The sequence below is a fragment of the Peromyscus eremicus genome, chromosome 3 (assembly GCF_949786415.1).
Source record: "Peromyscus eremicus chromosome 3, PerEre_H2_v1, whole genome shotgun sequence".
NCBI classification, from domain to species: domain Eukaryota; kingdom Metazoa; phylum Chordata; class Mammalia; order Rodentia; family Cricetidae; genus Peromyscus; species Peromyscus eremicus.
The window spans coordinates 154,064,003-154,076,494 of record NC_081418.1 but is presented as its reverse complement, the minus strand read 5'-3'; the positions used below and the strand labels follow the sequence as shown (position 1 = coordinate 154,076,494).

Below are 12,492 nucleotides of genomic sequence, written 5' to 3'. Positions count from 1 at the left end.
AGTCTCATAGTTACCCACCAATCCGTTATCTTATGAATTGATTTAGAAGTATATAGAAGGCTGGAGACACAGCTCCGTGGTTTAAAGTGTACACTGCTTCTCCAGAGATGTGAGTTTGGATTCCAGAGTCTATGTCAGGCCACTCACAACTGCCTGTGACTCCAGCTTCAGGCAGCTGACACCCTCTTCTGGCTTCTGTGGGTACCCACGGTCATGTGTATATACTCCGAACCTCATATGTATACACACACACACACACACACACACACACACACACACACACCACAGAATATGAACAAATGAAATCGGGTTGTATTGAAGTATAAACAACAGACATGGTGTTAAGGGAAGCCAGGGCCATATCTCCTTCCTGGCTAATGTCACATCTTGAAAGGCGCTCATGTGGGGCCTCTGTGCCTTGTCCTAGGATGTCGTGGCCTCCCTGGAGCAGCAGTTCAGCCCCATGATGCAGGCCGAGTTCTCCGTGCTTGTTGACGTGCTCTACAGTCCAGAGTTGCTGTTCCCAGAGGGAAGCGATGCCAGGATAAGATGTGGCGCCTTCATGTCAAAGTGAGTGGAGCCAGACCAGGGATCGCGCTGGTGTGCAGGAAAGAAGACCTCTAGCAGTCTGCTTTTCACCCTGCTAGTGGGTCACAAAATCCAGAACACCCACCCTTTGATCCTTTCCAGAAAACTCCTTGGCACAAATGAGCCACATATAGTCCCATAAACTAAGATTTAGATGGATTAAAGTGAGATACTAGCTCACCCCCTCAGTTACCTCTCTAACATTCCATGGCTGTGTGTGGCTAACATCTGCTAGTTCTATACCACAGACAGGATGTTGCTATTAGTGCAGAGCCTGCTGGACAGGAAAGGTCTAGAATGTGACAGTGGGGTATGGGAAGGAGTTGACTAAAGTGGCTGAAGTCTATCAGTTCTGGTTCCTGCTGAAGATGGAGGCAGTCTGCATTAGAGGAACCGAAAGGAGAGAAGTGGGGTGATCTGGCAGACCCTCACCAGGTGGAGGGAAGGGTTACCCCACTACTTCAGAGGCTAAGGTTCCTGTGCTGTTATAATTACTTCATGGCCAGAGGCTCAGGCTGACTGTTGTCTATGCTGACCCCACCCCTTCCCATCTCTCTGAGGAGCCAAGAGTTTCATTTGCAAGCATAGCTAGAAATCTAGAACTCAATGTTATTACTCGTCATGCCTGGCCCTGGCACTACTGTGCACGAACTCTAATGAAGCATCAGCAAAGACTGAATAACTTTCCCTGCTTCCTCCAGGGACCAGACAGTTCCACAGGAGAAGGTGGGGACAGCCTCAGGGAAGGATGTGGACTCTGCTTAGTCACGTGCAGTGGGATGAGAGACTAGGTCAGCGTGGGCATTCACCTGCCAGGCAGCTGGTTTGGGCCCACTCAAATCCTTATCTACTCCTAGGAAAGAGAATCTGTGTTTTTCAGACAGTGGAATGAAGGTCCCCTGATGGGTTTCAAGTCTACCTAGGCAGAGGCAAATAAAAAACATGGCTTAGAAAAAAAAATATAAAATGTGAAAGTGTATCTCACACAGTAAGGGGAATTTCTGGAACAGTGTGCACACACACCAGCCCCCGTGTCAGATCCACACTAACGGCCCTCAGTGTGACTCTGGCCCCTTCTGTGCTGTTTTATCATTTGTGGACATGCTGTGAGCCTCTCACCTCCATGCTTTGTCTACGCTGCCTCCTGGTCAGGCTTGTCTTCTTGGCCTACCTCCAACCCCCTCCCCCACCACTCCAACATCTTCTAACACAAGAGCTTTCTCTTCGTGGATGCCTGCTCTGACCAGCTTTAGGAAATTCCTGCAACACAATAAAGCTTTTTTTTTTTTTTTTTGTCTAGTTTATTGGCTACTACCAGTACCTCTGTAGCATGAATCTTAAAGAATCTTATTAATAAAATCAAACCTGAAGCCAGGTATTGGGGTCAACACTGAATGATCAGAGAAGCAGAACAAGCCACAGCTACCTCACCTTGCCAATTCCTCCGGTGATCCTGTTTCCTCAGACTGGAAGCTTCTGAGTCCTCATCCAAATGGATCTCAGCTGAACTGAGCTGTTCAAAGCCTAAAAGCTTAACCACCTAAAAGCTTCTAGTTTCTGATCTTCACGCCTTATATACCTTTCTGCTTTCTGCCATCACTTCCTGGGATTAAAGGCATGAGTCACCATGCCTGGCTATTTCCAGTGTGGCTTTAAACTCACAGAGATCCAGATGGATCTCTGCCTCCCAAGTGATAGGATTAAAGGTGTGAGTGCCACCATTTTCTGGCCTCTATATCTAGTGGCTGTTCTGTTCTCTGACCCCAGATAAGTTTATTAGGGTGCACAGTATTTTGGGGAACACAATATCACCACATACCTCTGTTTAAATTTTAGGAGTACTTGTCAGATCAGATGGCTGTGTGCAGCCTGCTGCATTGGTGGGACTCTGTCCAGAAGCCTCAGAGATTGTTTGTTGATTTGCAGCACTTACAGGGGTTTGGGCTTGGAAATCTGGTTTCAGGTATCCTCATTGTGTAACTGGAAGCAGGTTGTGTCATCTGTCTGAGCCCCCTTTCTCCTCAGCAGTTATGTAGCCTGATTCTGGCTCCTGGTGAGGATGAGCGGTGAGGAGGTCCTCAACCCTGATGGCGGAGGACATGAGCTGGGCACTAGCTAGAGGAAGTGGCTTCTCAGGCACCTATTCTAAATGGAGCATTATATCCTATAGTGCTCTTGCTGTGTCACGGAAAACTGTTATTTCCTTCAGTCCATGTCACGCTGTCCCTCTAGGAAGATGTTTCTCACAGCGTCAGTTTCTTAACAACCCAATCTATGGGGACTGGTTACATATCCTAACCATAAACACTTCATTTGATGCTTGGGTGTAGATGTATCCAACTGTCTTATTAAATAAGAAACACAGAGCCAATTCAGAGAAGAAAGCCAAGAGGTCAGAACTAAGAGCCTTACCCTTCCTGCTTCAGCCAAGAGAGCTCTCCGAAAGGGACCTAATTCCTGTGTGTATGTCTTTATATAGTCTTTCTGTTCTGCCTTCTCATTGGTTGTAAACCCAAACACATGACTGCCTGTCTGTAGAGACTTCCAGGTCTTCTATGGTTGGTATTGAGATTAAAGGCGTGTGTCTCCAATGCTGGCTGTATCCTTGAACACACAGAGATCTACCTAGATCTGCCTCCCAAGTGCTGGGATTAAAGGCATGCGCCACCACTGCCACGCTCTTGCTAGGGCTCTAATAGCTCTGACCCCCAGGCAACTTTATTTATTAACATACAATTAAAATCACATTTCAGTACAAATAAAATACCACCATACTTGGGATGGTTACACCCATGGTACTGAACGTCTTCTAGAACCCCACGACAAGCTTCAACACAGTAGGAGTAAGAGCCATGCTCTTGTCTGAACTATAGCAATGGTGAGCTTTCTTGATGCTCTTCTTGTTCCTTCTAATCACGGCAACTGCTCACACCTACCAAGCAATGTCATATCATACATGGTATACTGAGAGAATGGGGAGAAACTCGCTAAACTGTGATATCACCTACATCCATGACGTTATCATTAATGTGATAAAGTGTATGCTGTACATCTTTTTATAATAGCAAAGTGGATGGAAGGGAAACATTAGTGTTTCCCTGTTTCTCAGAGTATCAGAACCCACCAAAGAGCGTGCTGAGTCTGAGCAGCACTGAGACAGATAAATACCTCAGGCAAGTCTATAAGCTGATGTGTAGTTCTGAGACCTTTGACATTACGGATCTGATTTACTTTGTGCCCTCAGCACTGGTCCCCATCCCACGCAGCATGTTGTATATATTTTGGTGAGTAATTGGTGTCCCTGTTAAGGTTTCGTGTTTTGCTTTCAGGCTGATTAATCACACAAAGAAACTGATGGAGAAAGAAGAAAAACTGTGCATTAAAATCCTCCAGACATTACGGGAGATGCTGGAGAAGAGGGACAGCTTTGTGGAAGAGGTATTCCTTTGACTTTTAGTACTTGAAGTAGACTTGTTTTCTTTCTTTTCTTGTTTGTATTTGAAATAAAGTAAAATTTCCAGAGTAGCATAACTATGGGTTGCAATGAGCCCTTATCCAAGTGCTTCTTATTGGCTGTATAATAACTGGGTGTTATTCGTGTTAGCTGAATTACTGCAGGGTTATGGCACTTCCTTTCATGTCTTGTGCTGAACTAAGGACGACTCAGATTGTGGTGGTCTGAATGTTTGTCTTATTCATAGCACTGCAGGCTGTCTTAGACGTGCCTTTGGATTTTGACAGACTATTTGGGCTGAAAGACTTCCCTTGTGGTCCTGGGATTGAACCCAGGTCCTCTGCATGCAGGTGCTCTACCACCAAGCTCCACACCCAAATCTCCAAATGACCTTGTGAGATGATGAGTGATCAAGATGCATTGTTTAGACTTCATTTAAGGTGCAAGGGCTTGTAGAGAGTCTGTAGATGTTTCTGTGTTTTTTTTTAAAGTTAGAATTATGCTTATGTTATTTTTGATAGTATTATGCCAAGTATTATAAGATAATATTATTGTTTTAAATAAAGGGAATGGTTGGTTTCTATTCTTAGCTGTATTAACAGATGCACAGTTGATATTCAGAGAATTATCTACGTATAGATTGTCAGTCTGTTATTAAAATGGGCAGTTCAGGTGCTCATTAAGTGGTAGCCAGATAGGCTTAAATACAAAAGATGAATCTTGAGACTTTTTTTCTCTTTCCTTTTCTTTTTGAAGGCTAGCTACCTATTCATGCTCACCCTCAAGCCAATGTTCTACAGAAGTGCCTTTGTGTATTTGTGGAGTATTTCCAAAAATGCTAATCATCTGATATTTTAAAACTGTAAAGGTTTAATTTTTGTTAGTAGATACATGTGCTTTCTAATTTCAGAAAGTCTGTGGTGATTGGATCTTGTTTTCTTAGCACACCCCGTAAAAACGAAGTGGAGTGAACATTGATGGTCAGCAGGAAGGGCTTTGCTTCCAACCCTGCATTACAGGGGCTGGCCACATGGCTCTGTTGCTGTTATTCTTGCCACACAAGTGCCAGCACCTGAGTTCAGCTCCCAGAATCAGTGTGAAAAGCTGGGCATGGTGGCCAGCATTTGTAATCCCAGAGCTGGGGAAGCCGAGGGCCCCTTGGGCATCTCTGGCCAGGCAAGCTGGCCTCCTGGGTGAGTTCTAGATGGGTGAGAGACTCTGCTCAAAACAAATATGGCTGGAACCAGAGGCGCACTGCACAACACCTGCAGTTGCATGCAGATGCACACACCCTATTATGATAAACTATTTACTAATCAAAATGCCTTCTGCTTTAGTCCCACTGTTTAAACTATATTTGGATAACAAATAATTAAGACAAATGTGGTCAGTGTAGTTTTAGCAAATGTTTTTTGACGTAAGATTGAAGAAAACCTTATGCACTTGAGTGTAAGTCATGGGTCCTCTTAGGATCTGCGGCTGTTCTCCTGTGAGCCCTTGGTGTGTGCTGCCTCTTGGCAGAGTTCAGGGGTGTGCTAGATCCTCCAGCAGAACAATTAGGTCAACATAGTTTTTCTGACAAGCTTTCCAGTTTGACACAACAGATCAATACTGAATGCTCTAAAAGAAAAGAGGAGCAACATGGGATCCTGCTCTCAGTAGGTGAAAGTGTTTTAGTGTTTTCCAAGCTGCTTGCTCTGAAATTAATCATCCATTTTCCCTACCCACTCTTAGCCACTGCACTAGTTCAGCCTCCCTCCCTCCTTCCTTCCCTCCCTCCCTCCTTCTCTCCCTCCTTCCCTCCCTTCTTTCCTTTCTTTTGTCTAGAAAACTCAAGTGGTTCATCCACATGCAAACATGCATGCACATAGTTATGCCGACAACACACATTAAAAAAATAAAGGAATGTAGGGGCTTCAGAGATGGCTCAGCTGTTAAGAGCACTGACTACTTTCCCAGAAAACCCAGGTTCGATTCCAGCACCCAGATGACAGCACACAGCTGTCTGTAACTCCAGGAGATCTGATGCTCTTTTCTGGCCTCTGAGGGCACCAGACACACACATGGTCATAGACGCACATACAGACAAAACAACCATGCAAACAGTAAAAAGAAAAAAGAATGTTCCACCTGCCCTAATTTGGTGCTGTGATAAAATACTGACCAAAAGGCAACTTGAGTAAAGAGAGGGTTTATTTGGCTTACAGGTCACAGCCCATCATTGAGGAAAGCCAAGGCAGGAGCCAGAAACTGAAGCAGAGACCTAGAAGAATGCTGCTTACTGCCTTGCTCTCTCTGGCTTGCACAGCTAGCTTCCTTTCTTATACAACCTGGTCTGCTTGCTGAGGGCTGGTATCAGCTATAGTGCGCTGGGCCTTTCACGCCAATTAGCAATCAAGAAAATGCCCCACAGATGCTCACAGGCCCATCTGGTGGAGGAGTTCTTCAATGGAGGTCCTTCTTCCCAGGTGTGTCAAGTTGACAGCCAGGATTAGCATCACAGCACACCAGACAAGTAAAGAAGCAGATAAACCTCTGAAAAATATTGAAGGGGTGTGTGTGTGTGCGCAGCTGTACGAGGAAACATTATCAGCGAGATTAGTGAGCACCCAAGTTCTTACTTATCCTGCTAATTCCACATCGCCTAAGAAAAAAATGAGACAGAAATGTGAGGGTAAGACTCTTGGCTTTAAATTCAGCTTCTTCTGCGTGTTTGAAGCTGCTGACATGCTGCCCTGGGAGTTGTAGGGACATCATGAAACAATTCAAGTGTCTGTCTCCAGACAGCACGGGTTGCCCCCATGTCCACTGGCTTCTTAAATACCTGGTGCTTGCTGATCTTTGCTGGTGGATGGGGGTGTGACTCAAGCCTGTGTGACTAGTGCTGGGGAACGTGCTGGCCAGAGTGAGTACTCTTCCACTGGGTCTTCAGGGGTAGGATAACAGCCTGGTGTTTCAGAATTGTCTCGTTTCCCTATTCACTGACACCTTAGTGTCTAAAGATGGCTAAACTCACCATCATGCAGATTTGGAGGTGAAAGGTTAAAATCAGATCATGGTAGGGATATATGCCATCTGGAAGTTGTTGGCCATATTTATTTCTTAGTCCTGTGTGTCTTCTAAAGGCCTTCTGCATGGCTTGGCTCATAGGCCCTGTCTTGGTTAGGGTTTCTATTGCTGTGGAGAGACACCATGACCACAGCGACTCTTACAAAGGGAAGCATTTAATTGGGGCTGGCTTACAGTTCAGAGGTTTAGTCCATTATCATCATGGAGGGAAGTATGGCAGCATGCAGGCAGACATGGTGCTGGAGAAGGAGTAGAGTTATAAGTCTGAATCCTCATGAAGCATGAAGAGAGAGACACTGGGCCTGGCTTGAGCATTTGAAACTCCAAAGCCCACTCACTGTGACATGCCTCCTCCAACAAGGCCGCACCTCCTAATGGCACCACCAAATGTGAGCCTACAGGAACCATTCTCATCCGAACCACCACAGGCCCTTTTCTGTCCTCAAAGCCAGTTCATGAAGACCTTCCCAATCACTCGTCCTTCTCGTCCCCTCACCCTCTCTCGATTGTTACTCCTTCTGCATGAGACTCCTGTCTCCCTCTTAGAAGACCTGTAATTACATCAGAACCACTTGAAAAATCTGGTATAACTCCTGCCCCATGCTAAGATTTTTAACTTAATTTTATATATAAAATGCCATGTTTACAGGTTCTTTAACTAGAGAGATCTTAAGCCATGAGCATATTTGGGCTGGGCAATTTTCTAGCCTACCACACAATGTGCATGTGTACACATACACATGTGTAACATATGTGGGGGGCACACACCTTCACTTTGTGTGTTGAAGGGCTTGTAAGTTAAAATATGGATAGAAACTGCCTTGAGACGTCTGGGGGCCAGAAAGAGCTCTGTAGAATGGGAGGATTGGGTGGAGGTGGGGTAACTGTCCACAGTGTCAAGTCAGGAGCCTAGATGTTTAGGCTAGAACACCGGCTTTCTTTTCTCTTTCCTCCTTAGTACAAGGGAGATGGTAATGCAATCTGTGAACCCGGTGGAGTATTAAGTAAAACAATGCACACAAAGGATTAAGAAAAGGGGCTGATAGATGGTAAGCTTTTAATAAAAGCTAGATAATGTTGTAGTGGTATTTGCTCTGCCCGTGACCTTGGGCTATAGTACTCGAAGGAGGCAGTGCTTCTTGCCATTGTACATGACCTCTTATGAGGAGAATGAGAAGGGTCACGAGGTTTCCTTTCCTGCTTCCTGGCGTGATCAGACACCAGATGGCCTGGGAATTGAACCTGGGTCCTCTGGAACATCAGTCAATACTCTTAACCACTGCACATTGGGCACCATCTCCTTTTCCTTATAAGAGGTCATGAAGGAGGGCAAGAAGCACCACCTCCTTCTGGCCCTATAGCCCAAGGTCATGGGCAGAGAAAATACCACTACATACTATTGTTTTTTAAAAACCAATACTGAAAACCACACTATAGCTAGCTTGCCATTTTAGAATGTGTTGTGGTCTCTGTAATTTCATGATCTGATTTCTCAGATATGCAGCTAAACGAGATGAAAATTAATATTATTTTAGTATTATTAATATTTTAATAATATTATTTTTAATATTATTCTTGATAAAAACTCATCCAAGTGTGGGAGCATCAAGTATTGATTCAAACTGCTGAAGAAAACCTTGATGATTTCAGTCCGAGTTGAATGGGGGCAAGAGGAAGCCCCCTTCTTTTTGAAAGTAGTTTGAAAGTAGATTCAATAATTTACCCTTTTATCCTATAATTTCTATAAGCCTTCTCTATTTTATGGTTTGTTTCTGAGATGGAGGAATGCTAATCTATGTTTTCCATTGCTGCAACAAATCGTGTCCCCATAAATTCATTGCTATTTGGCCACAATTAAAATTTGGTTTTAATTTTCCTTTCTGTCTTTCTGGCCCTGTACACTCACCCCATCTTGCACTTTGTTTTACCTGAAATAAAGTTTCAATCCCAGGAGGTTAAACATTTACCCCCGGAAGAGGCCAATCTGGATGCCAAGATTTTGGTGAAATCATCGTTATATCTTCACCTGTGTCTACCAAACCCTCAATTCTGAGGCCATTCATATGTATTTTTAGCTTTGGTCTCTGATCATTTATAGCAGTTTGTCAAAATCTTTGTTTTCTGTTCTCTCCTGAACTTTTTTCTTTTATCTATAGAAGTTGTTCTGTCTTTGGACATATCCAAAGCAGTGTGGTTTTTAACAACAGACATTGTCTTTTAATTGCCCTGTGGATGAGTTTCTATGATGCTGTCAGGAAATGATTGGGCCAAATTTGACCTTGGGGCCTGTGGGAGACCCCCTAAGGCATTTCTCCTAGGCAAAGGGTTACCTTACCTGTCCCTTGTTGGTCTTCATCCATTAGTCCAATGCCGTCCTTTGCCACACTTGTATATACTCCAGAAGGCTGGGTTTCTTTTTGGATTATCTCTGCAAAAAATTTGGTTTCTAGGAACATGTTGCCTACAATCCCTTTTCAAATGACCTTGTTTACCACAATTAAAACATGGTATTTTGACTTTTCTTAAAATTTCTAGAAATTACTTTTCCCATCAAAGGAGCATCATAAGAGTGAGATCCAATATCAGCTGTATGTCTAATCCATTCATCTATTGATGCTGATCTTGCCTTTAAAGGCCTAATTACCCTGTTGCATTCTAAATTAGCATTCTCAAAAGCCAAACACTCAGTTAATATTTGTCTAATTTCTGAATCATATATCATTCTATTTACAGCTGAAGTCAATCTTTGTAAAAAAAAAATCAGTGAAGGCTTCTTTTGGGCCTTATATAACTTTAGTAAATGACCAGACATCTTTCCTGATTCTTCAACCCTGTTCCAAGCATTCCAAGCGGCTGTATGACATAGAGCCAAGGTGTGATCATCAAATGTAAACTGTCTTTGCAAATAAGCGTATTTGCCCTCACTGCAAGGCTGATATCAGGAAATTTCAATACTTCTTGCTCTACTTCAATGTTCTATGGCCCTGGCTTCCTCTCTCCATCATGTTCTACACTGTAACTGAGGACCAGCTTCCAATATTGCTGTAGCTAAATATTTCCAGTCTTGTGGAATAATTTTGTTCCTAGTTGCTCATGAATTTACTATCTGCTTCACATATGAAATGACTGCTTTCTTAAATCTCTTCAAATTTAACATTTCTACAGGATTCCAAGTAATTGCTGCATATCCTTGGGGGTGCATATCATCTGGTGGTCATTCTCATATGATAACTGGATAAATTAAGGTTGGGCCAGGTGGCAGTGGTGCACGCCTTTAATCCTAGCACTGGGAGGCAGAGCCAGGTGGATCTCTGTGAGTTTGAGGCCAGCCTAGTCTACAGAGCGAGATCCAGGACAGGCACCAAAACTACACAGAGAAACCCTGTCTTCCCTGTCTTGAAAAACCAAAAAAAAAAAAAAAAAAAAAAAAATTAAAGTTGGTTTTCTAATAACCTTGGGGCACTCCTCTTCAATTTTATAATGCAATGGTGCAGTAGATTCTGCTCTAAATTCCTCTGTCTGTGTCTGAGTATTTTTCTTAGTTTCATTATTAGGTCTTTCTAAGGCTTGTATCTTATCAATCAAGGCTTGTGTCTTATCAATACTAAGTCTTTCTAAGGCTTGTATCTTATCAGTCAAATTACCATATTTTGCACAGTTATCAAACCACTTTTTAAGGATAAAATATGAATTACTACACTGATAATAATTATGAACCACATTATGTTAATCCCAGCTAAGTTGTTTTTCTCCTCATTTTTTTTTCCATTTGCAAGCCATCCATAGTAGCACTAAAAGGGTCCTAACTCCTGCATTGTGATATTTCTGATTCTTAACATGGGAAACACCCTTCCCCCTTATTAAACCTAATTCTGCATTTAGAAATTCCCAAGTATCTTACCAGATCTGATGACGCTGACAGTGTAGTCAGAACTGTGCAGAGGTAATCAGTTGCAGTGACATGGTTGACTATGCCCTCACAGAGGGCGGGCACAGCTGGAGGGGCACAGCTGGGGGTGCACTGTGGCTGCTCACCTGCTGCGTGGAAAGGGGGATGAGCTGTCTGAAGAGCTGACATAAGAAAATCGTTAGGAGAAATCCATGTGACTGGTTCGCAGCATGGGATAGGACCGCACTGCCTGCCACTAGTGGCAGAGAGCAGGATGCAGCATGGGAGACACCGGAGCTGCCTGCTAGGAGCATCGGACAGGGTGTGCTCAGCTGGCTAATGCTGCACGGGAAGGCATTGGGATTAAGGGGGGGGGGGGGGCAGCGAGCTGCCCCTGCTCAGTATGGCTGGGTAGAGGTGGTGCGCCCAGCAGCGGAAGTCTGAGCTTGGAGCAGGTCTCAAGGCCACCAAGCTGGCCTGGGTTGGTAGCCCAGGGAGGGGGACACGTGACCAGAAGTGAAGGCACAGGCCAGCGGTGGGGTGGCTCACCCCAGTGGTGTTTGGGGGCAGGTGTGGGCAGCAGCTGACAGCTGCTGTGAGACTGCAAGGCAAAAACCCCAGACATGGAAAAACAAGTGCAGAGGGCCTGTGGGGAGGGAGACCACGCTGGACGCTTCTGTGGACGCTTCTGTGGTGGCAGCAGTGGTGGTGTGGCAGGTTCACCACCCTAGCATGGTTTAATAATGCCATGCGTGTTGGACATCAGAAGTAGCAAATATCTAAATTGTTCCAGGATAATAAAAACTCGGGAGTCAGAACTTGAGATAAAGACATAAATCCAAGGACAGTCGAGAGTCAATTGGCTGACCCTCTCTCCACATTTTTCTAAAACCATCAGCCCTAGAAATCCACTCCCCCCCACCTCCATTCCCTCTTCTCTCTTCCTGTCCTCTGTAGCAGACCTCTTTAGTCTTTCAAGAACTCTGTGGCTAATCTGGTTCAGCCAATTGCTGACTCCATCCTTTGATTTGTGGTGGCTTTACTGGCACAGAAGAATGGCTGTACAAACAGTTCTACAACATTGGAGTCCAGGTCCCTCAGGGTTGCAGAGCTGTAGGAAGGCTGCGTGTGGCTGCACAGGAAGAGTGATTCCTTGTTTAGTGGTTTTTGAACATCTACCACTACTGAGTCCTTCAGCATTGGTACTGGCATCGGCACCGGCATCAGCGTTGGCATCAGCATCAGCTTGTTTCCTGCCTGTCCCCTCTGGTGCCTGAGACTCTTAAGCCTTTCTGGATACTTCCTCCTTCAAACAAAACACCACCAACAGTTTGAACGTTTGCAGATTGCTCAGTGGAGTTGTGAGGCTTGTCTTTTCATGGTTGTTCTTTTGTCTGAGTTGTTAATTACAATTCAGACTATGGAGTCTACTGCTTACGTAAGCACAGCCTGCGAAAGACAAAAGGGATGTGATAGGAACACAACACGGTGG

The 12,492-nt window shown here is 44.5% G+C and overlaps 1 protein-coding gene across 1 annotated transcript in view; it reads left to right on the top strand.

Moving 5' to 3' along the window:
- Nucleotides 1-12,492, top strand: part of Itpr2 (inositol 1,4,5-trisphosphate receptor type 2) — a 429,229-nt gene that overhangs the window by 229,605 nt on the left and 187,132 nt on the right. Inside the window, exons 36-37 of the mRNA XM_059256359.1 lie at nt 428-570; nt 3,918-4,026. Of these exons, the coding sequence (XP_059112342.1) occupies nt 428-570; nt 3,918-4,026 (252 nt within the window). The remainder of the gene's footprint in view (nt 1-427; nt 571-3,917; nt 4,027-12,492) is intronic.